This window comes from Vespula vulgaris, chromosome 18 (genome assembly GCF_905475345.1).
Source record: "Vespula vulgaris chromosome 18, iyVesVulg1.1, whole genome shotgun sequence".
NCBI classification, from domain to species: domain Eukaryota; kingdom Metazoa; phylum Arthropoda; class Insecta; order Hymenoptera; family Vespidae; genus Vespula; species Vespula vulgaris.
Genome location: NC_066603.1, coordinates 903,225 through 930,141, shown reverse-complemented (window position 1 = coordinate 930,141; position 26,917 = coordinate 903,225). Strand labels below are relative to the sequence as shown.

Below are 26,917 nucleotides of genomic sequence, written 5' to 3'. Positions count from 1 at the left end.
AAATCTCAAAGGAATCGTCATTTTAATATTTTCAACCGCACGAAGATAGATTTTCTTTTTTTCTTTCCTTCTCTTCTTCTTCTTCTTCTTTTCCTTCTTCTTCTTTTTCTTCTTCTTTCTCCTCTTCTCCTATTTCTTCTTCTTCTTTTTTTCCAATCCGATAAATCGTCGAAAGACACGACGAGCATTTAATTTTTACCGAACGAATCCATCGTGGTCGATCAGCCAGCATGGATCCTTCCACGTGATGGATGAAATGTTGGAAACGTTTTCGTTCGAGTGCAAGACGGTTGTTCGAGAGCGTGGAAATTAATTGCACGAATCGTTTCCGTTCTGGGTATATCGTATCTCTCGATTGTATGGAAAGACTTTTCTGTAAAGCGAAACGAAAACTATAACAAAAACAAAAAGAAAGAAAAGGAAAAGGGGGAAAAAGGGAAGAAAGGAAAAGGGAAAAAAAATGAACGTAATACTTCCGTCGTAGCACTACTTCTCCTCTTTTCCTCATATCGGCTTTTTTCGAGATCAAAAGTTTTTCATCGACGAGTATCATCGTTTCTCGTGGAATGTCAAAGAGTTTAACTACTATCAAACGTATTCATACGTATTCGTTCGCGTGTAATATTTATTGTAATAATAATAACAATAACAATAATAATAATAATAATTATTATTATTATATTAATAATAACAGTAATATTAGTAATAATAATTTGCTAACAGGAGAGCAATAATACCGAGCGTATTGATTTAAAGCTCTATTCATCTCTCTCTCTCTCTCTCTCTCTCTCTCTCTCTCTCTCTCTGACATATAAACGCACATTGCATTATATAAATAAAATACATATTGCAGATGGCTATTTCTCCGTTGTAAAATTTGTTTGATTGCTGAAACGTGGCCGATGTCGAACGAACGATCGTCACGTTTACTAAACGTTGTTATATATATAGATATGTAACATTCGATGATATCGAGTATAATGTTATTACGATTTCTCTCATTTTTCGAAATCCGATAAACTGATCAATTTTCTGATCGAATGGAAAATTATATGCGCGATGCTTCCTTCCTCTTCCTCTTCTCTTCTCTACTCTTCTCTTCTTTTCCTTTTTTTTCTCAAAGTATAACAAAAGGATCGACAAACGTAGGCTTTCCTGTATAAAAACTTTAAAAGCTTCCTACTCAAATTCAATACTCATACTATATTTGTAATAGTATATATATGTAACACACACACACACACACACACACATATATATATATCGTTTACAAGTCGCAACCCATCCAATTCCCATTTTCCATAGTTTGTTTCGAAAAGGCATGGTGGCTCGTTCTATCACTCTTTACCTTCTCTCTTTCTTTTTTTTCCCCTTCACAAATACAAACTACACGCATACTTTTGCGCGTATTTCAACGGGGGCCTCTGTATTTCGGCTCATTCGAGCATATTATTCGGCCTAGCGCGAAAAATATTCGCACGAGCCGAATGTTGTTTAAATCCTGGACCCCATCAGCGAAATAGACGTGTCTGTCATTCTCTCTGACTCTGGAAAAGCTTCGGTGAAACAGAGAGAGAGAGACACACACAGAGAGAAAAAGAGCGAGAGAGACAGACAGAGAGGCCCCTGACGCGCGTTTTGTACGCCGCTACGCGCCAGAATCCCAACCGCGGTCCATTACTCTTATTAGCGCGAAATGGCAGTCGTGCATGAATATCGTGGATAAAACGAAGTTTCACGCTCGAAGGGAGGAAGAAAATCCTCTCGGGTATCATAGCTTAATCCACGTGAATCGTGTGCTCTGATACTTTCTCTTTCCTTTTTTCTTTTTTTTTTCTTTATCTTTTCTCATCATTTTCTTCCCAAGATATCTTATATATATATATATTTATATGTTATCATCATCATTATCAAACCATAATAACTTTACTCTTACTCAGCCTCGTAATTAAATTCGACGAACGATCGATCGATCGATCGAAATTTTGTGGAATTTTTCTTTTGATTCTTTTTCTTCTTTATCAACTATTGAAAATACGAATACGCCAGTTAGTTTATTTTTCTCTTTTGTTTTTCACCTACAAATATTAATTACCTAGATAGATGGATAATAATTCAATTGATTTGAAATTCGTGGTATTCTTGTTGATGAGAATCGATACACGATTTTCATGCGATTCGAAAAACCGGATTTGGATTTTTTATTCCTCGATTAAAATGAGATATCACGGTTTTGAGTGATTATTGATTTTTCTTTTTTTTTATTCCTTTGCTCTTTTTTTTTTGCTTTTTCATTATATATATATATATATATGTATACGCGTTCAACATTCATCCTCATATACGAGATTAACATCATATTTATATATATGTATATATATATATAAATATATATATATATACCTATGTAAATGATAGCTAGCTATTTGATTTTTTTCCTTCTCTTGTTATCAACTCGCGTTCTACGTTCGTATGTATGCAGTTTGCTTTTTCATCTTTTTCTACTTTTTTTTTCTTTTTCTTTTTCTTCTGCTTTTAATCGCTCGGCATAGAATGTTACATTTTGTTTGCTCTTTCCGACGAGAGCAAATATTACACAACGGGACTGTTCTCGAACGAAGTAATCGCCATTCACGCTCTATCGCTTTCACGAATAAATTATTTTAAATAAGTAAAGAGAAAGAGAGATAGAGAGAGAGAAAAAGATCTTTATTTTGTAGAAACGATTACTCTCTTTTTCCCTCTGGCTCACTGTTTATCTATTTATCGATATTTTACTATTGAGAACTATCGATGCTTCTTTGCAACATTAACTTCTTGACATTTGTGAGGTTCTATTTCGAAGAAATATTTTTATCTTCGTTGGTTCTTTACACTTACTTGAGAAGTATAAAAGTTTTTAAAAAAACTTATTTAATTATTTATCACGTTTTTATCGTAATTTATTTATTAAAAATATTAATATATCAGTTCGAATGTACTTATTTATTTATTTATTTATTTACTTATTCATCTATTTTCTTCTTCTTTTTATTTATTAATCTTTATACCATATTATCTCTTTATTCAAGTTATCTTCTCCAACTTTCGCAGCACTCTTACCTTCTCTTACCGCATGTACTTTACTTTCTGCGATTTCTCGTATGCACATTCGTAACGTTTTAGCCAGACGTATAAAATTTCTCTTATTGTATTACTCCTGGATTATACTTGGTGCATCCTTATCTATATCATTTATCATCTCTCATTTTCAATTACTATATTTTATATTTACGAACGCACGTACGTACACGCATATATACATAAAAAATAAATATTTTATCTCCATTATGTTTATTTCGTAAATATATATATAAATAAGAAAAATGAAAGATATAAAAAAGAAAGAAAAAAAAGAAAAAGCATAGCATATTTCTCCTTTTACTTGGTCGTATCAGAGAAAACGTAAAGCTTCTTCTATTTTATGCAAGTGCAAAGCTTCCTTCTTCTTCTTTTCCTTCCACCTCTTCTTCTCGGCCATTCTCTTTATAGAAAATATCAAAACGATGAAACTCGTGGAAATAAGTAGAAAAAAGAAAAGAAAGAAAGGAAGGAAGAGAAAAAAGAAAAGAAAAGAAAAGTAAAAAGGGAGACTCTCGAAGGTCTCGCGCGTGCGACTCGATAGCTCAGCTTCAGCTTCAGCTTTATACGAATTCACTGACGATGGATGGAAAAGGATCACGTCCTCGATTTCGTTTAACCCCCTGGAGCAATGCTCTAAGGGGTGGTATCGTCACAGTTCACTTGCTCTTTTCGTTTTCTTTCTATGAAATATTGCGCCTTTATTTATTATCCTACACAAAAAAAAATTATTATGACGCTTGGGTGAATATTTTTCTGTTCTTTTCTTTTTCTTTTTTTTTTTTCTTTTCATTTCCTTTGATTATTACTTACAATAAACGTAGTGTAACGTAATATTAACAAATAATATATTATAGTTATTTCAATTCTTTATATCTATATAAATTCGTTTGTTTCTCTCTTTGATTCTCTCCCTCTCTCTAGATACATATTTTATCTGGTAATTATTTTATCGTAATTCCATTAATATACAAATTGAAAGTAATAAATCTTAATTAAGACAGACAAGTTTAATGAAAGAGTCGGGAGATATTTTTGTCGAATAGAGTACAGATCGATAAGGAACAATTTTCGACTTCGGGGTCGTAAGGTTATGACGAGAAGAGAGAGAGAGAGAGAGAGACAGAGACAGATAGAGAGAAATTCTCACACGTATACTTTCACGCAAAGGACACACGAGCTCTCTCATATACGAACACATGCACGCATGAGAACGCTAACTTATACTCGGTGGTGCATTTCGACGTTCCTGAAATTCCACGCAATTTCCTTGGAAATAAAGCGCGCGGGGTTGAAATGTGCGCACGTGTCGAGATATCGACGCTCTCTTACCAAGTAGAAGATGAAAGAGGTGGTAGAGGGAAGAGTAAGAGGAGAAGAGGATGCACTTACATGCATATATCCTGGCAAAATGCAGTCATTCTCGCGAGCTAACGTCGAGTCTGACGTTATTTCTACTATTTCTGACTGCTACTGGTACTACTGTGCTGTTGTTGGTAGTGGTAATGGTGGTAACAGTGGTAACAGTGATAGTAGTGGTGCTCTTGTTACTGGTACTGGTATATTGGTACTGGTACTGGTACTGGTATTGGTATTGCCGTTACCACTGCTGCCACTGCTCCAGGCGGGAAGAATAAAAATATTTTCACGAAGTAATTCTTGTCGCACGCAACCCGCACACTTATACATTCACGCAGCGAACCTCTGGAAAATTTCTCTGCGTTTCGTCTATATCCACCTTTGAAACCCCTCGGGGAAGAGGAGGAGAAAAGCAAAAAAGAGAAGGACGAATAATTAAAGAGGGAATTTTTCCTTCTCGAGTAATCCGACCTCTATTCTTTTATTCTTTTTTCTTCTTCTTCTTCTTCTTCATCTTCTTCTTTTTCTTCTTCTTCTTTTTCTTTTTCTTCTCTTTTTTTTTTGTTAGTAACGTTTTTTTTATTATTTACTTTCTTGATCTCATATATATGTATTAAAAAATACATTCGTGCATCGTTCGTTCCGATCGATCGATCGATTAATTCATTCATTAATTCATTCATTCATTACTTTTAAGAAATTACAGTATAAATAGATATTTATAAAATATAATATCAATCCCTAATTTGCATGTCCTCTTAAAATCGATTGGAATTTAAATCGAGTAGTTGTCGCGATATTGTACGAGTACTCGATTCGAAAGTATCGAAGAATTCGCGACCGTGTTGTTCGATATCGATGATAGTCGGAATTGTGTAATCGGCGCCGATTCGATATGCTTCTCGAAAAGAGGGTCGGAGAGAGAGAGAGAGAGAGAGAGAGAGAAAGAGAGCAAGAGAAAGAGAGAAAGAAATAGAGGCAAGCATTGTTACGGACGCACGTATTCGTCGCTTCGAAAAATAGCAGGAAATATAATCGAAGGCAGCGTTTATCTCGAAGCAGTATCGAGTTCGCGCTCTGCCCCGACAATTTTCATCGTCCGTCGCATTTCGTGGTAACACATCGATCTCTCCCTCTCTCTCTCTCTCTCTCTCTCTTTCTTTCTCTGTCTCTCGCTACCCTCGTACTTTGATAGATATCGACTCGAACCATTGTGAACTCGTTACGCGCCATTCGAAGCCTTTTTTCACGTTTATTCCCTCCTATTCATTACCTTCTTTTTCTTTTTCTTTTCTGTTTTTTTTTTACTTTCCCCCCCTTTTTTGTTTTTTTTCCTTCTTTTTTTTCTGTTCTTTTTCTTTTTTCTCTCTCGTTGCTAACCCCAAATATAGATACACGTTGCACGTACGTACATTCGTACTTATATCTCCTACTTGTTGACTCGGCCACGTTGCTTGTTTATTCGAATTTCCCGCGTTACGGAAATATCAAGCATCTGTATGAAATATCGCGTATAAATTTTAATAGAAATTTTTAGCAGTTTTATATGCGACCATATAATCCGTATATTCTTTTCAACGAAATTATTATGAAGCAGTTTATGTGAAATATAATTTACTCATGCTTATGATAATACTCGTTTTAATTAATGAATATCCTTTCGTCGTTCTTCCTGATAACACCGTCATTACGTCGTTCACTTAATTAGTCTCACGTCTGTGTAATATTACTTTCCAATATATATATATGTGTGTGTGTGTGTTCATTGAACACGTTTACGTAAAAGACAGTACATAGAAACTGTTAAGTCTCACGAACGAGTAAAAACGAGCTCTCTCGCACTCCGCTTACACGCAATCCGCTTAATTACACGTTCGTCTCTTTCAGGTTACTATTTTCAATACTACGTGAAAAGAGACAATACCAGTAGACATAAAATAGTGAGAGAAAAAGAAACGCGACATCGATGAGAGAGAGAGAGAAAGAGAGAGAGAGAGACAGGAGTGGGGAGAATTCGTAGTTGAAATTTACACGGCACTTTTCAGGATTTTATCGATCGACTGTGCATTTTTTTCTGCGGCTTAACAACATACAAAGACTGTAGAAGTTAATCACTCGAAGTCAAGCTTAATGGCTTCATTTTCCTCTTTGATGTTTTGAAAGTAAATAGGAGAAAATCGTTAGAAAATCGATGGTGTTATTAGGTAAAAATAAGAAAAATAAAAAATATATATATATATGCTGTACGTACGATTAATTGCATCTGGATAGCGTCGGCGATTTTTTTCCATCTCTTTTCCTTTTTTCTTGAAGGATAGAATTTTTTTTTTGCTAAAGAATCATCGATCGCGGTTGAAAGAATCTCACGGTCAAACCGCATTTCGCCGAGTCGCAAACGTCGGCAAGCGAATGGAGTGGAGTGGATTTTTCGTTAAAAAAAAATTTGCATATTGATGAAACACAGAGGACATACGATGAAAGAGAGGGATACCGTGTGAAATGGAGATGCCAAGAGAGAGAGAGAGAGAGAGAGAGAGAGAGCCATCGATCTCGATAAAAAATCGAAAAGAAAAAAGAAAGAAAAAGGAACAGGTAGTCTGTAAGAAAAAAGTAAAAGAGAACGAGAAAAAGGAAATGAAAAGGAAAGGAAAGAGAAAGAAGAGATAAAAAAAAAAAGAAAAAACAGAAAACAAAAGGAACGAACGAATGAATGAACTTGTCTCGTTGCGTATTATTCGTGAAGAAAAAAAAAAAAAGAATAAAAATGATATAAAATCGAAGCCTTTTCCGAGTTCTGTCGTAAACGAGGTCGTTTTATTTTTTGCTTCCAGGTGGCAAATACCATATGTTACCAACTGGCGAACTTCTGGTCTTCTCTGTGACTTCCGCCGATGCTCATTCCAGTTACCGATGTCGTACCGTCCATCACGTAACCGCCGACACCGTCGAAAGTTCGTCCTATGCGCGACTGGTGGTCACCGGTAAGTTTCACGGAATCGCATATTCACCTGTCGTAGTATGTATAGACCGTAACCACCTTCGAAGGCAGTTCTTAAACAGTCACGTACAGTTACACCGTCAACCCCTGCTTTTTCGCTTAAAGGGACTTTCGAGGACCTGCATATTTAATGCCCTGACTAAATGTGCGACCTCAGCAAAATGTCGCCTCTCGTTATGCGACAAAAAGGTACCCTTCGTCTGAATTGACACGACGTTTCTCACCTGTCCTATAACTCTTACGCGTTTACCTACATGCATATATATATATGTGTGTGTGTGTGTGTGTGTGTGTGTATACATCGAAATAACGTTTCGCACGATTTATTATTTTTCTTTCTTTTTATTTATTACCTTCTGTTTGTTTCGTTGTAATCTCGCTTTTTTAAACGCGGACGATCCCTCAGCGACAGGATCGAAGTAATCGAATTATTCGATTGGTTTTCCCTTCTTTTTTCTTTTTATAAAATTAGAAATAAAAGAGAAAATAAATCAATCATACGGACTTTCTTTAGATCTTAACAATATTCGAGGAACTTTCATCGACAAAGTATCGCCGGGAACTTTGCTGACGTCTTGAAAATTTTACATAATCCAAAATTGGCTGCTGGCTTCCTCTATTTGACTTCAGCGTGAAGGAAATTCTGTTCACGGCTTAATGATGATTAACTCTCTCGCGTTCCATGTACTTACTTACTTACTTACTTACATATGTGTGTATGTGTGTTTGTATGCGCGTGCTCGTATGTACGTGTATACACGTTTATACTTTCGACGTTTCGCCGATGAAACTTACGAAAGTAAGTTTTAGTTTTTCGACGAGAGATTAATACCTCTTAGTGAAAAGTAAAAATCACGAATGTAGATTTCCATCGTTGTAACGATTGTTCGGACGAATGTAATTATAATCATTTCTTTCGTTAATTGTCCACGAGTGGATTGAACTCAGCTGATTAAAATGATTTAATGCTAAACTAATAATTCAAAATATTTCTCGAGAATATCCACTCTCGTTTCGACGTATATATTATACATACGTACGTAAATACATACATACATGCATACGTCTATTTAAGCGTTCACGTTTATATAACGATCTCTCACGCATACTATAGCTTTTACCATGGTAAATCATAATGCATTGTTACGCGTTCTCCTACCCTTTACCTCTCCTGACACCCTCTCTCTCTCTCTCTCTCTCTCTCTCTCTCTCTCTCTCTCTCTCTCTCTCTGTCTCCCGCTACACCCTCATCCCTCTCGCAATCCACGCAACTTGCCTTCTTCATGAATAAATCATGAGCGGTCCGAAATGCTAATGGCCGAAACGTCCGCGTTCTGCTTCGTCGGCCCCCCGTAGTACAGCCTCGACGAAATACTATCTACGACTCGTAAACAATATACGTGATACACGTATCCTCGAAAATATGCTTCTCCCAGTTTACCTAGGAACCAACCGGAAGCTTCGGTACGTCGCGTACCATCCGGTCCCGTATTCTTTTGTACTCGCGATTGAAATTCGCTTGTTTATTTAAAATTTCATCTGCAATACTCTACTATCGATAGCGATATATTTTACTTGGATTTTGCGAACGATATCCTGCATAATATTTATTTACAAACGATCCGAGTAATAATTATCCAATTGACGTCTTGACACCTTGACAATTGGCGTGCAGAAAAATAAAATAAAAGAGAGAACAAAAATGAAAAAAAAAAAAGAGGAACAGAAAGAGGATAGCAAAAAAAAATCGCGCGCGAAAAGAGGATTTCGTTTGTGGCGTTGTCGTTTTGCTTTGTTATAAAAAAAAAAAAAGAGGGAGGAACGGGGAAGAGGACAAAAAATTTCGCGTTATTTGATCCCATTCGATATCACTTGAAAAGAGAAAATCAACGGATCCGGATAAATTCGAACGTATGCACGCGAAGTGCCATTAGATATCGTGGTTAATTGTCTCAGGACCGTCAAGAATCTTCCTAATCAAGCTGCGTTTGACGATCTTATCACGGAAAGTACGAGGACTTCGTCGTTGAGGCACTTCGGTTCTGTACCATGGCATTGATGCTGATTGATAAGGCATGAAATGGGTCGAACGTGGATGAGTGTGTTTGGAACAATAGATGGCTAATGATGAAAGTGCAAGCCAAGATGTTGCCATGTTGGAATGGTGTGTGTGTGTGTGTGTGTATGTGTACCGCTATTACTCTGAAACGCAACAAAGATGAAATACCAAACGCGCCAGATGAACATATTGTACTATGTTCGTGCATATCATCCAAGCCCCTATAAACAGAACCAAAGAGCTTCTGCGTCAATTAATCATGCCATCCTTCCTAACGTTGCAACGCGTTCGAACCATAATTATTCGAAATAAAAGAGCAATGACGTTGTTATTGTAAAATACGAGCGTAGAGTACCTGCGACTCTCTTTAAAAATGAACCCCGTCGACGTATTAATCACTCGTTTTAATTTTATGAGCTCGTTAACGTTCGCGAACTTCATCGTAATTCATTTCTTCTATCGTTATGTTTCCGTCTACTTTATAGAATAAGAATATATACGCGAATATATACGATTATCGAATATTTTTCAAGAATAATTACATACTTTTAGTCCTTAACAAAAATTTCTGAAATGTCTTTTTAACCCGTCGAAATATGCAACTCTTTCTTACACATCTTAGTATATCGATAAATAGGGAGATTTACGTGAGGGGATTTGAAAAAAAAAAAGAAAAGAAAAGAAGTTTCTGATTGATAAACAGGAAGTTAGATTATCAACGACGTATAAAGTGTCAGGGACATTCAGGGGCTGGAAAATTCCTGTCAAAATAATTAGAATTAAGATCGTTGCTGACGACAGATCTATCCGGATGGAAAATGTATAGGTTGTAGACGTTTCGAGGATTAAACGTGTTGTACGGTTTACTAGTAAACGTCATTAGATATTGATGACGTCGTTAGAAAGGAAAAATGCGTTTGTATGGCGTAAAGGAATCGTTTTAGTGGCAGCAACCGGATACATCCACTGTCTTCTTCTGTTTCCTTCTTCGCCATTATCCGCTCCTGCATTTTTCGCAACTTTTCTCTTCAACTCTCCTCTTCCTGCTCTCCCTCTCTCTCTCTCTCATTCTCCTTCTTTCTCTATCCCTTTCAACGAACGCGTCAGAGTTATAACACTTTACTACGGCGCCATTTTAGGGAAGCACTGCCTTTTAGGCCTGATGTCCATTAAAGAGCTCGCCTGTACGAACTGCAAACCGTTTAAAACTCGAATTCCTTAAGCCACGTATAGCACTAATGGACCATAGTACTCACTCCTACTCCTACTCCTACTACTACTACTATTACTACTACTACTACTACTACTACTACTACTACTACTACTACTACTACTACTATTACTCTTACTACTACCCTTTGACTACTAGTCCTCCCTCAATCCTCCTCCTCCTCCTCCTCCTCCTCTTCTTCTTCTCACTCAGTATCTATCGTCGCACGTGTCGTCCCCTTAATCGTCCTTCTTCTGTTTCAATGTTTAGAGATCCCCCGACTACCTACTTTCCTATCTAAACGGAACTAACACCGCGTAGATACAAACTTACTTACATTTAAACTCGAGAGTGTGGAACACGCTTTCCTAGTGGGAAATCCGAGAACGTGTTTACCCATCGATTTATCCGTAAAACGTTTTTCCTAAACGAAATCCTATAGTCTTTGAAAGACCCACAAACTCACATAACTTACATACATACATACACGTACAAAGAAAGAGAGAGAGAGAAAGAAAGAGATTTTAAATATCCTCGATACAGAACATAACGATCGGAATTTTTCTTTTCATTTCTTTCGTGACATCATTTGCATTCGTTTCTGATTACATTATCTAAAATACGATCGTCGTAATCGAAAAATCTTTCTAACGAAGGGAAAACGTTAGTGGGAGGGTGAATGGAGAAAAAGGAATACGAAGGCAAGAAGAAGAAAAAATAGAAAAAATCAATCGCGATCTCGCTTGGATAACTCGATGCTAGAAAAGCACCGAGTAACTCTTCTAAGAGTCTACGGGGTCTTCGTAGGGAGAAGGGATTGGAGTTAAAAGAAAGAAAGAGAGACAGAAGGAAAGAGATTCTCTCGAAGGCCACGGTCTCTCGCCTTCGTAGCTCGCGACTTTAGACGAGTACGATCAGCAGTCAGGACAGTCGGATTTCGCTTTAACCGAGCGTTAAATTAGTTCGACGGTCGAACGATTTCTCTTGGCGTTCTCACACCGACCGTCTTCGTTTCCAACGACGACGTAGAGTCTGCTTCCTCGTCGATAACTTTTTGCTAGCTAAAGTTCAACGACTGCTCTCCATCTATCTGTGTATTTCTTTCTCTCTCTCTCTCTCTCTTTCTCTTTTTCTATTTCTTTCTTTCTCTTTTTCTTCTTCTTTGTTTCTTTGTCCTAGTTTGTCTTGAAACTTATCGTCGTTTAAGATGGACGAAACGTGTTTTGCAAAAATTCCGGTGTAAATCTATTTCGATCGGTTCTCTAAATAGTTACTTTTGAAATTTTTGCGAAAGATATTATATATATATAGAGAGAGAGAGAGAAAGAAAGAGAGGAAATCTTTCTATCTCTCTCTTTCTCTCTCTTGCTCTCTTTGGCTCGCGTTTATCGACTCCACCGTAGCTTTTTGCTGGTCAAGCAAAAAGCGAGAGGTCGGTCGAGAGGAAAAAGAGAAAAATGGAAGGAGAAAAAGAGTGAAAGAGAGAGAAGGATGGAAGGTGCATGAGATCGCCATATTGGAGACTCGGCGAAAACGCAAAGTGCAATCCGCAGAGCTCCAACGTGGAGCCAGTTTGCGGAGCAACGTCGGCAAGAAACAATGCAGCCATCACGGCTCCAATCCCTTCGCTCGCTACCCCGCAATCTTATCGAGCCCAAACTACTTGTATCTCTCTTTTCTGATGGGAGTGAAAGGGTGCTCTCTGGCCACGGGGGGTGTCTATATATATATGTGTGTGTGTGTGTATATGTATATGTATATAGATATATACAGAGTGATCCACGTAAAGTATTACGAAATGTTTCTCGTGGAAATCCTTATAAATTTGCGTTGAAAATATTTTTTATAAATTTAATTAATAGAGTTGGGAATTGATCGTTTAATAGAAGGAAAAAAAAAAGAATAAAAAGTAAAAAGTTATCAATTGCACATTTTATATCGTATATAGTGTAAACACTTTTCGGATGGATACAGTTTTGCAATGCTTTACGTGAACCAAGCTGTATACACATACGATTTTATATTTATATAGGTGTGTATATATTTATATATATGCACAGCACGTTATTCTTTTTTATTTCAGCTCATTTCCTTCTCTTTCTTTCTTATCTTGACGTCTAAGAAAATCAACCAAATATTTGTAGATATACACACACACACATATATAGAAATACACTCATATGTACATAAAATATGTAAACGTAGACGTTAGAAAACAGCGTGCACGTTGAAAATAAAAAGAAAACATATTGCAATATTCTCACACGTTGTTACGATTTTCGAGACGTCGATCGTTATTCGACAGAAAACTCTGTTACTACGTTTTCGTGACTAAAAAACGATTCCCTTTGGTGGATTCTCGAAACGAAAGGAAACGAACTCTCTATGTCGTTGACAAATCCGTTCGATACCAAGATGATTCGAGATCACGATATATACATACATACATACATACATACATACATACATACATATATATATATATATATATATATATATATATATGTCCCTCCAACAAATATCGAAACGTTTGCAAAAGCTACCTCTAGTGATAACTCCTATACGATATTGGTCAACCGTTATGATGATTTGCTCGTGTAAATATAACTTGGTCGAGACTGTTCGAGTTCGCGGTGAAAACTCGAGTTTTCGTTAAAAATCGATCTCGTAATAGTGAACTCAACATAGGTATTCCGTTTTGATAAAATTTATTACAGTTATTTTTATACTTCTCTCTCTTTCTTTTTTTTTTTTGCTTTTTTTTCCCCTCCTTCATTTTCTTTCGATATATACCTTCCCTTTTTCCTCCTTTTTATTTTATTTCATTTCATTTTATTTCATTTCATGATTTTTCCTTTTTTAATATCTTCTACCAACTGTGATATCTGGTAGATAAAAGTTTCAATAAAAACATCATAGGATCCCTGTTATTTCATATCAATTTTCTCTTTCAATCTTCCTACATTCTTTTAATATCACAATTAACAAACGTGAAATAAACGTAAAAGGAGGCTCGTTTGATATAAACCTGAATCTTTCAAATACACCTACAGCGATAAAGAGAGAGAAAAAAGAGACAGAGAAAAAAGAGAATACGAGAGAGAAAGAGAGAGGAAGAGAGATCGATAAACAAGGATAAGACTAACACACAACGAGTAGCCATTCGTAGCAGGTCGTACATTGCGAGAGGTGCTTTCGGATTTATTCGTACCGGACGATTAAATCTTCCTAGCAGTCGTTTATCTTTAATAGCTGCGTTACGAGCTGCCCTAAAGCTATGTAGCTACCTATACTCGCGTTTGGATTCGACCAAGCACGATAAATAATATCGTAACGGTAACGTTAATCGTTCTCGTCCTCTCGAATGACGATTTCAACGACGAAGAATTTGCTTGAGAGAGATAGATAGATAGATAAGTAGATAGATAGATAGATAGAGAGAAAGAAAGAGAGAGAGAATAAAAAAAAGAAAAAAAGAGAACAGAAAAAAGTTATTTCCTACGAATATTTGAAGAAAGAAGAAGAAAAAAGAAACTGGAATGTGTAAGAAAAAAAGAATGGAGAATGATCCTTTCAGAGAAGGATGGGGTAAAGAGAAAGAGAAAGAGACGATAATTTAATCGAGCTGTACGACGACGAGACGGATTAATCCCATCCAAAAGTGTAGGATTAAAATTATCCCTCGCAGCGACACGTCCTTTTTCCCCTCTCTCCATTTCCCCTTTCTCTTCTACCATTCTTCAACCACACTAAATCTTCCCCTTCGTTACTCCGACCCTTCTTTATCATTTTCACATCATCTCGAATCACGTCGTTTTGTGTGCCATGTAATTTTTTGATATCGTCCACATACTCGTGAGTGCGTTTGTGTAAATTTTTTTTGTAAGTCTTCTTTCATTCTTTTTTTTCTACGAAATTATACTTATATTACCTATCAAAGATCATTTCATAGGGATCAAATAAGGAATCTTTCTTTTTTCTCTTCTACATATTTGTTTCTTTTTTATTTGTTTCGTAGACAGGGATAAGAACATTGAATTTACAGACGTTTGAACTAGTTCAGTTGTATCGGTCTCCTCTGTCTTCTTTTTAACTACCATTGGTAATATATAATATATATTTATAGTAGGAAAAAGATATAAAAGAACTTTCCCCGGAGGTCACATATTTCAAGTAATTATCGAGGTTCGATCGCGGTCGTTAAAACGAGTTATCATGAAATTTTGATATTGCTGAAAAGCAAAGGCATCGATAGAAGCAACGACGACCCCTGGGCAAGCCGCTGTCGGTGACTGGAGCAAATTTTCAAAAAAGGGGTTACGCGATGAAATATATGCGTATATATATATATATACACATATATATATTGTATATGCAGCTGTATATACAGATAGGTAGACAGATAGAGAAGAGAGAGAGAGAGAGAGAGAGAGAGAGAGAGTAGTTCGGTATAAATCAATGCTCCACGATTATAGCGGATTATATCAGTGCCGTTTTGCGTGGGCACATGCGCAAACGTTGCCTTTGCCCGTGCAATTTGCGCTCTGGGCTAACGTCGATGTGACCTGAATACTGAAGCAATCAGTGACAGACATTAAATTACATATGCGCTTTATCAGCGACGCGCGAGAGAGAGAGAGAGAGAGATGGAGAATATACCGAAGCAAAACGACGTATAATGTGGTCGACAATAATGCTCAATTAATGACGTCATTTCTCTTGTTCGAACTTACTCCTAGTCTTTGTCTCTCTCTCTCTTTCTCTCTCTCTTTCTCTTTCTCTTGCTATTGTTAATTAGTATCTGAACTTTTCTTTAGAAATTTTTCTACGTTAACAGGATTGTCGTTATCAATTTTTATTTCTCGTCGTAAGGTAGTCGAACAGATCGTTTTCTAAACAGTAAAAGAAGATGTGAAAAGTAACATAGAAAGAGAGAGAGAGAGAGAGAGAGAGAGAGAGAGAGAGAGAGAGATAACGAGTTGTAAATCGAGCTTCAACGACTGAAAAAGAGCTTCGCGGGAACGAGAAAAGAATCGTGTCGTGTTCGTACGTAATGCAGTTCTCTCCCATTGAGAAAGATAAAGAGAAAGAAAAAAGGAAGATAGAGAAAGAGACAAACATTGTACGGCTAATTAGCGGCGAACTTCATTACGTTCGAGGTTCGCTTGTTCATGAGTTAAGTACGTGATAAGGGCCCGGCGACGTTTGAAATCCGCTTTGACGACGATACACTCTCTCTATCCCTCCCTTTTCTGTCTATCTCTCTCTTTCCTTCATACTTTTTCTCTCTCTTTCTCTCTCTGTCTAATACACACATACAGTGGGTGTATATTTAATAGAGTCTTAATTGGGCTCGTTGCTTCGAAAGGTTTAATTGGCCATCGTTCTGTGCGAGACTGTAAAGATAGATATATACAAAGAGAGAAAGAGAGAGAGACAGAGAGAGAGAGAGACAGAGAGAGAAAATAAAGAGTTTTCTACGCTTTTCTCTTATTTTTTTTTCTCTATCCAACCTCTCTCTCTCTCTCTCCCTTTTCTCTGTATCCTCTCTCTCTCTCTCTCTCTCTCTCTCTCTCTCTCTCTCTCTCTCTCTCTCTCTCTCTTTTTATTCTCCTCGTGTACTCGTTGAATCGTCGAAGCTAGCGTTCTCTCGTATGGCCTTATGCGTTATGGGATGTAAAGCCAGAAAAAGCGAGTGGAGGGAAGGAGGGCTTGTTGCATGATGGAAAATCGCGGATTACGTAGTCAATGACCGATGGTTCAAAGGATACGAAGATGCTCGTTTGAGCGCACTGTCTGCTTCTCTTCTCTTCTCTTCTCTGTCTCTGTCTCTGTCTGTCTGTCCCTTTCTCTCTCTCCTTCTCTCTCTCTCTCTCTCTCTCTCTCTCTCTATCTCTCTCTCTCTCTGTCTCTCTCTCTGGTACTATAGTCAAGCCGCGTTTAAATATTACACAACAAGAGAGCCCTTAGAAAGTACTTCTCTCGCGAGTTTGGATACTTCTGCTATTAATTAAACTTCTTCCACTCTCGTTCAACAATTTATATTGCAAACGTGATACAAGTTGAATGTAATAGAGAGAAAAAAATATACATATACATATATATATGTATATATATATATATGTATATATATATATATATATATATATATATATATATATATATATTATTGCTTTTGTAAAGTACATAGATACTTTGTGAAGTAAAAATAGAAGAAAAAAAAAGAGAAAATGTAATGTAAAATAAAATGGAATATTAATTCGATTATTATCAACGATTCAAAAAAATTATATCGATCGTTCATTTATTAATCCCATCAAAAAACACATCAATTTTTCATTCGCGTGTAACTACGTCTGCGTTCCTCATTTAAAAATGAAAAAAAGAACAAAAAAAAAAAGAGAAACAGAAAAATAAAAGAGAAAAAAAAGGCATGCAAAAGCATTAACGAGGAGATACAATTTCTTTCATTTCTTTTTTCTTCTTTTTGGTTTTTTAAACGAGTAGATAGATACATATATACCTATACTTGTGCGGCAAATCTCTCTGACCCCACCGCATAAACGATGAATTTAAATCGAACGTTTCGTAGATACGAGATCGATGCTTAGGAAATGAACATCACGTGACGTTGCGTTAATTTTGGCTTTTCGGACTGATCGAACCTGTCGATACATCGATTGAGAAGGAGAGAAAAAAAGATAGATAGATAGATGAACGGATGGATAGATGGATAGACGAGAAAGAAAGAGAGAGATAGAGAGATAGAGAGAAATAGATTGAAAGAGAAAGAGAGAGAAAGAGAAGGATGGAACACAATCGAGAGGACGGACTAGCTTCGATACGCTTTCCAAGCGTCGTAAATCCTCTTTCGAGCTCGTACCGATCGCCATAGCACCAACACCAGCACCAGCACCAGCACCAGCACCAGCACCAGCACCAGTACCAGTACTAGTACCAGTACCAGTACGAGCACCAGCACCAGCACCAGCATCACCAGCCAGTATCGAGGAATTAATTCGATAAACCGCCGGCAGATTCGGCGTTTAGCGATGAAAACCGGACGGAGATATTCTGAAGAGAAGGAGGAGGAGGAGGAGGAAGAGTAGGGGAAGTAGATGGGGGTGCAATTGGAGGAGGAGGGGTAGGAGTAGGTGCATAAATCGAAAGCAAACGCCGTGAAAAGTTTGCAACGTGCTGGCTATGAACAGAGAAGGCAGCATTCGGGGCGTTGCTGCTGCTGCTGCTGCTGCTGTTGCTGGTGGAATATGGCAAACTGGAATATTGCGAGTATGAGGAAGAGAGAGAGAGAGGGAGAGAGAGAGGAGGAGAGAGTGAGAGAGAATGTTTCTACGTGCGCGCGTACATGCCTGCGAAGAGGTGGGAGAGACAGAGACAGAGAGAGAGAGAGAACGAGGTACAGGCCGATCAATACGCCATCAGCTTAAATTACAATAATAACGCGGTCCAGACAAAGCGAGGCCATTATAAAATAGCACCCTCGTAAAAAGCTTTACGCGTTCCGTCGCGTTTCCGGCCGCGCCGCGGATAACCCTCCACGACCGGTTGAAGTTTAAATCGTCGTTCGTGCGACTCCGTTCCGCTCCTGCTATATTCTCCCTCCTCGAAAGATTTCTCGTTGGGAGGAGAAAAAAAAGAAACGAAAAAAAGGACAATAAAAAAGAAAAAAGAGCAATAAAAAAGAAGTGAGAGAGAGAGGGGGAGGAGAAAAAATTAGGAAGGATCTTGCTCTATCCAATATTTGTTAAATTTATTATATTCCTAATTGATCGTTTTTCATCGTGATTATTTTTTGTTCGATTACTCTCTCGTTCGAAATTAATTTCCAATTTTTAATGTAATTGACTTCAACGAAATTATTGGAGATTTATATTGTATGATCGTATTTGAAGTATTCGTTAGCTTTGGGAATTAAAAAAATTGTCATACAATGATCGAGCGAAGTATCGTCATCGACGATTCTCCTCCACTCCACAACCAAGTCCCTCCAACCTCTCGGTGACCTCAGCGTTACTAATGAAATTATAATTGATAAAGGAAGCGAGGAACGTTTGGCTCTGCCGTGCACCGAGTTTACCACCCATTGTACGTAACAAACGAGCCTTGAGCACTTTAATATCGGATTATTATATTATCGTCCGGGCGCCATAGGGCGGAATAACGATTGAAATTGAACGTTCTACTCTACTTTGATATCGATCTACGAGCGTCGCAACGCTATCAACGATATTGCGAAAATAATACCATGAGAATTGGTCGCATCGTACTCTACTCATCGTTATTATTCTATGGTTCGTTGACTTTTCTACAAAACGTACCCATTTAATATGTTACAAAAGAGACAACGCAACAATCCTTTTTTTGTTATTTCTTTTTTCCCGTTCGTTTATTACATACAATATAATATTTTTAATTTTGCCTATATATCTATCAGTAATAAATATTAAACAAAGAGGGATAATACATTTGTTTCGTTTAAAACGCTTAAAATAATATTTTACGTACCTGTCTACGTGTTTTATTTCGTTTATGAATAAGAAAAATATACGGGTCGTTATAGGTCAATCACGAGAAACTGACGGTCTTTTTCAAATATTTTCTATGCCGATAGCATACTAGATAGAATATTTTATATATATATATATTTGTGAAAGAAGTAAGATCCGCTTCCGCGCTTACCGACATTCAAAATTAAACACGTAATCCTTGCCCAACCAAACGAGTCCATCGGGATTCGTTCCTTAACGACTTCCTGGAAATCATATATATATATATATATATATATATATATATATCATACACACACACACACACACATATATTGGAGATATATCTTGTGAGTTTTCATCCCGGATACTTCGTCGATGAAAAAAGGAAAATAAGCGAAAATGAAGTACCCACTAGTACGAGTTTTCGACAATCGAATTCTTTATATCCTATATTAAATATAATATAAGAAATACAAAGAAGATTTATTTTTTCGAAGTTAAATAATATAAATAAGAAATATGCATTTCTTATTTATTTCATTTTTTTTCGGAATTTTCCTTTTGCCTTTTAATATATTTATCTATATTATGTTATACATACATACATACATACATACATATATATATATATAATACTTAATTAATTTTTCATTAATAATTTATCTATAAATATACATATTAAAATGTTTTCATATTCAAACATATTCATATTAAATAATATAATTAATTCTGTTTTAATATTAAATTATTTCATATTTGATAGACATTAAAATGTTAAATGTCCTCGTATTTATAGATATATATATATCAACATATAATGCATGTAAAATTTATTTTTAATATTACATTATATTATAATATAGATTTACATATATATATAATAGATGAAAATGTATGTTAACTTTAGAACATAGAAATCCAGTACCACCGAGATTCAATGAACGTGTCAGTCCAGCACCAATTCGTACGGGTGAAACTATCGTACTGTCCTGCATCTCTCAAGGAATACCACCTCCAACATATCTCTGGTTTCGGGAGTCCGTCTCTGGCACGGCAATGATCTTCAACTCGGAGAGAATTCATGCTAGGGCCGGGGTGTTGATTCTTCAAGCCGCGAGACCCGAAGACGCTGGCCGATACGTCTGTCATGCGAATAATACTGCTGGCTCGGAGAGAGTCGAGCTTGAAGTCTCCATCATCAGTAGCATCTCGATTCATCTCACTCCTCAACAGGTTAGTAAATCCTCATACTTCGTGATACATGTATCAAACATCATCGATGGAGAAAAAAATGATCAAACAAATATTTCTACTCGTTAAGAATTACTTTTCTAAGAGTTCTCCTTTTCTTTTTTCTTTTTTTTTTTCTTAAATACATCGTCCGAACGATCTTAGACAATTTTTAGAAAAATTATTCGATTGATAGTTTTTCGATCGAACTAATTAATTATTCAAGAAAAGAAACTTCGAAAGCAGGAGTTTATTATTAATTTACAGGATCTTTTTAGAGAGAAGAAAAAAAAATAAAATAACATCGTCTTCGGTGATCACTATTCTCTCTCCCTTTTCATCTCTATCTCTCTCTCTTTCTCTCCCTTTCTCTGTCTCTCTCTCTCTCTCTCTCTCTCTCTCTCTCTCTCTCTCTCTCACACGTAGAAAGCTTGGAGTCGTGTTCATCGGGAAGGGAACAAGCGAGTTTGAAGCGCGATGCAAGGTGTCACGGTTCGTTGCACTTCGACTTTGTTAAACCGTTGAGACGTCCTCGCTCGGATGTTCTCTCTCGCTAAAGAGAGAGAAAGGGCGAGAGAGAGAGAGAGAGAGAGAGAGAGAGAGAGAGAGAGAGAGAGAGAGAGAGAAGGAAACTCGGCGTTATACCGAGGTAACGTGCAGCTCAGCCGAATAAATTCGGCTCGACTGCTCGGCTAACGTCGACTAATTCTAGCCGACGAGGATAATCGAGGATCGCGACCGGCTAAATATCGTCAAGGGATAACGACAGCCTTGAGAAAACCTCGAAGACCGATCCAAATACTTGAAGCGTGTAACGAACATCTTGAGAAACCTTGTCCTTCGAGCTTTTCTTATGCAACCTCTCTCAACCCGCCCACCATTTGGATTATCTGTCTTAAGATTACAACCGATCTTTTCGTCTTTTTCTTTGCATTCATTTATCTCATTTAATCCTAATCCATACGAGATCATAATGAAAAAGACAAAAAAAAAACGGATGAGAAAAATACGTATCTAACGTAGTTTGATATTAATGTTTATTATTGTATTATTTAATAATTTCATTATTCACGAAAACATCGTACGAGAGTTTCGTTTAAAATGAAAATAGGACAGGTTGACATGCAATATGTAAACACGATTACTACGTTACTACTACACTACTACTACTACTACTACTACTACTACTACTACTACTACTACTACTACTACACTACTACTACTACTACTACTACTATTACTATTACTACTACTACAGCTATTAGTACTACTATTACTCTTGTTCTTTTCCTTCCGATCGATTATTTTCATTAAACTGGAGATGCACTCGAGATCATAAAATATGTTAAATATTTCGTGGTGTTTCATTATTTTCTTAATATCATTATGAAAATGATGAAAGGAATTTCATAAAGAGGAAAGGTTAAAAAAGAGAGAGAGAGAAATTTCCAATACGAAATATAAATATAACCATATATTTTTAACATTTATTTTGTTCCAATATATTTTATCCATTCAGCTTAGTTCTTGTTAGCTAGAAACGATTCTAAACGAAATTTTCAACGATCAACGAGAACGCACGTTTTCATAATGCTGACGCCATTGCGTTACCAGGCATACCTTAATTAAGTTACTCATCCCGTAACGGGTTAACCGTGCACGTAGCTATGTAGCAAAATGGCTTTGTAAATCGATCTCTCGTTGTGGAACGATGAGGTCCAACGTAAAGAGAGAAAGAGAGAGAAAAAGAGAAAGAGAGAGCATGTTCAATGTTATAACAAATCTTCTGAATACGATAAAAACGAGTTATTGGCAAGCGTGTATTGTCGCATCGTTGTTGTTATTGTTATGTTATAATTATTATTAATGTCCTACAGACACATTTAATAATACATCGTTAAACTTATCGAACGTTCAAAATGGTCTCGACTCTCTCTCACAAAATTTAGATATATCGTAACGATCGAATTAGACCGCTCGTAATCGGATCTACTCTCTCATTTTATACGACAATTTATTAGAATATTTTTCAAAAATTTCCCCGATCGAAAGGAGAAGAGGGAGTGGTTTGAGTAGGGTGGGATGGAGGCGATTAACAACGAGTCCCCTGATCCGAATGAATTTCGATAGGATTTCAACTGAAACGTTGCCAAGTTCGACCGCGTGAATTCTTTCCGAAATAGACGAAATAATGATATCTCTCGAAATAATTACATGTTTATTAACACCGAGGCATTAATTACTATTATTGTTATTATTATCACTATTATCACTATTATTATTATTCGTATTCGTTCTCAAAAGAGGAAACAATTTTCTTCGATATGGAAACGAATACGACAAAAAGAAAAATAATATAATATCCTTCTTTCTTTGCAAAACATGCTCTATTAATTAAGAAGAAAATAAACAGAATTTCTATAGAATATTTTCTGATTATTTATATAAATTTTTTGCTTCTTCGATTCATTCCTTTTATAACATATTGAATATTTTTAATTAATGAATCTTTTAAACGCGAGACATTACCGAAACATCGAGGGCAATACGGGTTTATATTTAGGACAAGCTAGAATCTTTAAAGATAGTTCGTTCTTTCGTTCATTAATAAAAGTAGAATTCAATAAGGGCGGCGGAGGTTGCAGGACCGATGACAAGGCATCGTCCTCTTTTTGTTTGCTCATTATTTTTTTATTTTCGTCCTCTCTCTTTCTTCTATGTTCTATCTTCGGATGGATCGATGAAACAAATCTTCGTACCTACTTAAATCTCTTGGAAAGGTTGAAGATAGGCGTGTATCTCAAAAAGAAGTTGGCCAACAAAAGAACGAATGAACGAACGAATAAACGAACGAATGAACGAACGAACGAACGAACGAATGAACTAATGAACGAACGAACACGAACGAGAAGGTTGGTCGATCGAGAGTCGACTAGAAAATGTTGGAAGAGAAGTGTCGCTGTCCAACGAACGCGAGAAAACGCTTGGTATTCTTCCATCTGGTGAGGACAGCCTCCTGGATATAAAAGAAAGAGAGAGAAAGAGAAAGAGCGAGAGAGAGAGAGAGAGAACATTTCGAATAGGTATTGGTAAATGGAGCAAGCGAAAGAGTGGAGAAAGAGGAAAGGAGGGAATGAAATAGCATTCATTCACCGGAAGGCTTTCGCATAACTTTTGCAGTCATCAGCAAGGAAACGCTTATAACGCTCGGATTCTCTCATATATTGACTGCCATCCGCCGCCGCAATTTCGTTCCATTAATGCGTCAAACTCCAATTCGAACTTTATCGAAGGAATTGCACCAGTCATTCGAGAGAACGCGATAAAATTCGTCTGATACGCGAGGATATGTATATATATATATATATATATATATATATATATATATATATATATATATGTATATATAATAAATAATTTTATCCTATCTTTATCGTACGAGAGCAAAAAAGAATTGTTGAGGGATGATTGAAAATTAGAATTTCTTATTTCGTCGTTATTGAAAAGATTATAATTAACGATAGAAACGGATATTAGTATCGAGTAAAATTTTATTGGTTCTGCAGGGGAAAGTGAAAATGTTAGTACGGCATATTAACGTAATGGATATACGTTATGGGAAAAAAGAAAAAAAAAGAAAAAAAAAAGAAAGCAAAATTGGAAGAAAGAAAGTAAAAAAAATATTAATTATTTTTATTAACCTTTTTTTTTAATTTGAACTCCTCGAACACTCGTCAAGTTGATAATAATTATCTTAACGAATTATTTATCGTATCTAACAATCGCTTTATTTATTTATTTAAAATGTTACAACTATCATAAAAGAAAAATGTTCTCGTTCGAAAGTCTCTGTTTGATTTCATCTCGTTATCATGTATCGGTTTTCTATATACGTAAAACATGGGTTGGAGTGTCGCTGTCTTGCACAACAAGTAAACATCTAGGTTGATTTTGTAAACATAAGGGGGCAAGCTTCTCACGGTTGTGTCTTTCGAAGGGAGCAAACAGATTCCGAAGGTATGGTGAATATTTGAAAATTCGATGCCGAGAGCTTCGGCTTCGCGATATAACCGGAATATTTAAAGACGAGCAAAGTGGTAGTGGTGGTAGTAGTAATAGTAATAGTAGTAGTAGCAAGAGTGGTATAGATGTAAAGGGGTTGAAGTTTCAGGGATAGAATACTCGATAAGAATATTCGCGTCTGTGGTAACATTATCCTGATGTCATGAATCTTGATCGAGCAGCGATGCCGATCACGTTTTTTTTTACGATAAATGCAAAAGTTAAGTCGTCGACGAAGTTTCCCTTGAAATATTTCATCCCTTAGGATCGCTAGGAATTTGTCATTCATGCCATCATCTAGAGAAAATCCTCACCTTTAAAACGCTCCCTCTTTCGACTTTCTATGATCTTTACTTCCGAAGATATTCGCTCTTAAATATCCGCTATGTAAACGTTCCTTCGGCTCTTTTAGTTTCATCAATGGCCGAATATATGAATGAACTGGTAACGTACGATTTCTCGGAATTTATATAGGTCAACGTCTTTCCATATATGGAAGTGGTCACGTGATTTTCCACGAAAAATATGTAGGTCAACGCCTTGCCATATATGGAAGTGGTCACGTGACTTTCCGCGAAAAATATATAGGTCAACGCCTTGCCATATATGGAAGTGGTCACGTGACTTTCCGCGAAAAAATGTAGGCCAGCGTCTTTCCATATATGGAAGTGGTCACATGATATTCCAGAAAAAAAATGTAGGTCAGCATATCTCCATATATGGAAGTGGTCATCTGTTTTCTACGAAAATAAGTAGGTCAGTAGGTTAGTGTGTCAACGCCGTATCTATCGGGGCCCATTTTAGAAACGATTTTTTTCTTTTTTCTCCGATAAAATTAAAATAAAATCGCAACGCATATTAATTTTTTTTTCCTTTTTTTTTTATTTTATAAATTAAAATACAAAATCTTCGCGTTAAATAATTAATTTTGCAATGTTTTTTGTTATAAACAATTTGCAAAAAGTAACGTAAATTCAAATGAAAACTTAATGAAAGTCGACTAGCTTGTCTCGTTTCAAAAAGAATATATTAATTTAAAGTGACATAAAAATTATAAACATTGTTTTTTAGCAAATACCATATACCGGGTGCACTTTTTGAAAAGTATTACTTTCGCAATCTTAATATACCAAATATTCGATTAATTTAATCCAAAGAATTATTTTAATCACATTATTATCCTAGTAGAAGGAATGCCAAATATCTTGTTCATGGATACCATATATACCGGGTGTACTTTTTGAAAAATATTCTTTTCATTTTGGTATTACAAATATTCGACTAATCTAGTTTGACGAATAGTTTTAAAGTGCATTCTTCCGTAATAGGAACAGAATACCGGATATCATATATATATATATATATATATATATATATATATATACCGGGTGTACTTTTTGAAAAGTATACTAGAAATTTTATTACGGCGAATATTTGACTAATTCAATTTAAATTGAATCGTTTTAAAGTACATTCCTTCGTAACAAGGACGAAATAATTTGTCCATGGATAGCACATATATATATATATATAGGGTGTACTTTTTGAAAAAGACTTTTTTTTCATTTTTTTATTTTCTTTCATTTTCTTTAATTTAATTTATTCTACTAATCATTATCGAAATACGATGTTGCATCTTCTCTCGCTGAATTCTAAAACAAGCATGTAATGACTTTCGAAAGGAAAATGCAAATGCGTATATGCAATGACGTTGCATTATCGACGTAAACGTTACGTACATTACATTGCTTCTCGTTACGATGGTACAATGTAATATCTCGTGTAACGAGAATGTGCATAGAGAGAAAGAAAGAGAGTCAGAGAAGAAAATAGAGAGAGAGAGAGAGAGAGAAAATCACAAAGCTAAAAATCGACGGGAGATGAAGGCGAACCTTCGTTTCTCGCTTTTTCTTTTTCTTTTCTGTATTTTTCTTTTTTCTTTTCCGTTTTCCTTCTCCTTCTTTTCTTCTTTTAAATTCCACCCTATTTAAAAAGACTATCTCAGTCATTTGATATTTTCCATCGAAGGTTCCTATCAAAGAATATTCGAAGCCAGTATTACCCACAGAATTTAAAAAGAAACTTTCCTATAGAATCACAGAACAAAGGTATGGAAGAAGGTACAATCCTCTTAACAATATTTAATGGAAAGCGTTCGACTTGAGAAGGACTCGGTGGAATATTTTTTTCACCCCTTCCACTTCATCCCTCTCTTCCTTTTTCTCTCCCTCTCTCCCTCCCTCTCTCTCTCTCTCTCTCTCTCTTTCTCTATTCCTCGTTTTATTTCCTTCTCCATCCACTTCTTTCTTTCTTTCTTCTTACCTTGCACGCAATGCAAAAGCTCTCGAAGTAGCCCGATTGTAATCGTA

The 26,917-nt window shown here is 36.2% G+C and overlaps 1 protein-coding gene across 9 annotated transcripts in view; it reads left to right on the top strand.

Annotated features, from left to right (window-relative positions):
* LOC127070428 (cell adhesion molecule Dscam2-like) overlaps window positions 1-26,917 on the top strand; it is a 191,560-nt gene that overhangs the window by 134,629 nt on the left and 30,014 nt on the right. For all 9 annotated transcript variants that reach the window (XR_007784511.1, XM_051008382.1, XM_051008379.1 and 6 more), the window contains exons 6-7: window positions 7,311-7,460; window positions 20,164-20,489. Coding sequence is in view for 8 of the 9 variants with exons in the window: in XM_051008382.1 (XP_050864339.1) it covers window positions 7,311-7,460; window positions 20,164-20,489 (476 nt within the window). In the remaining variant the exon portion in view is untranslated. The remainder of the gene's footprint in view (window positions 1-7,310; window positions 7,461-20,163; window positions 20,490-26,917) is intronic.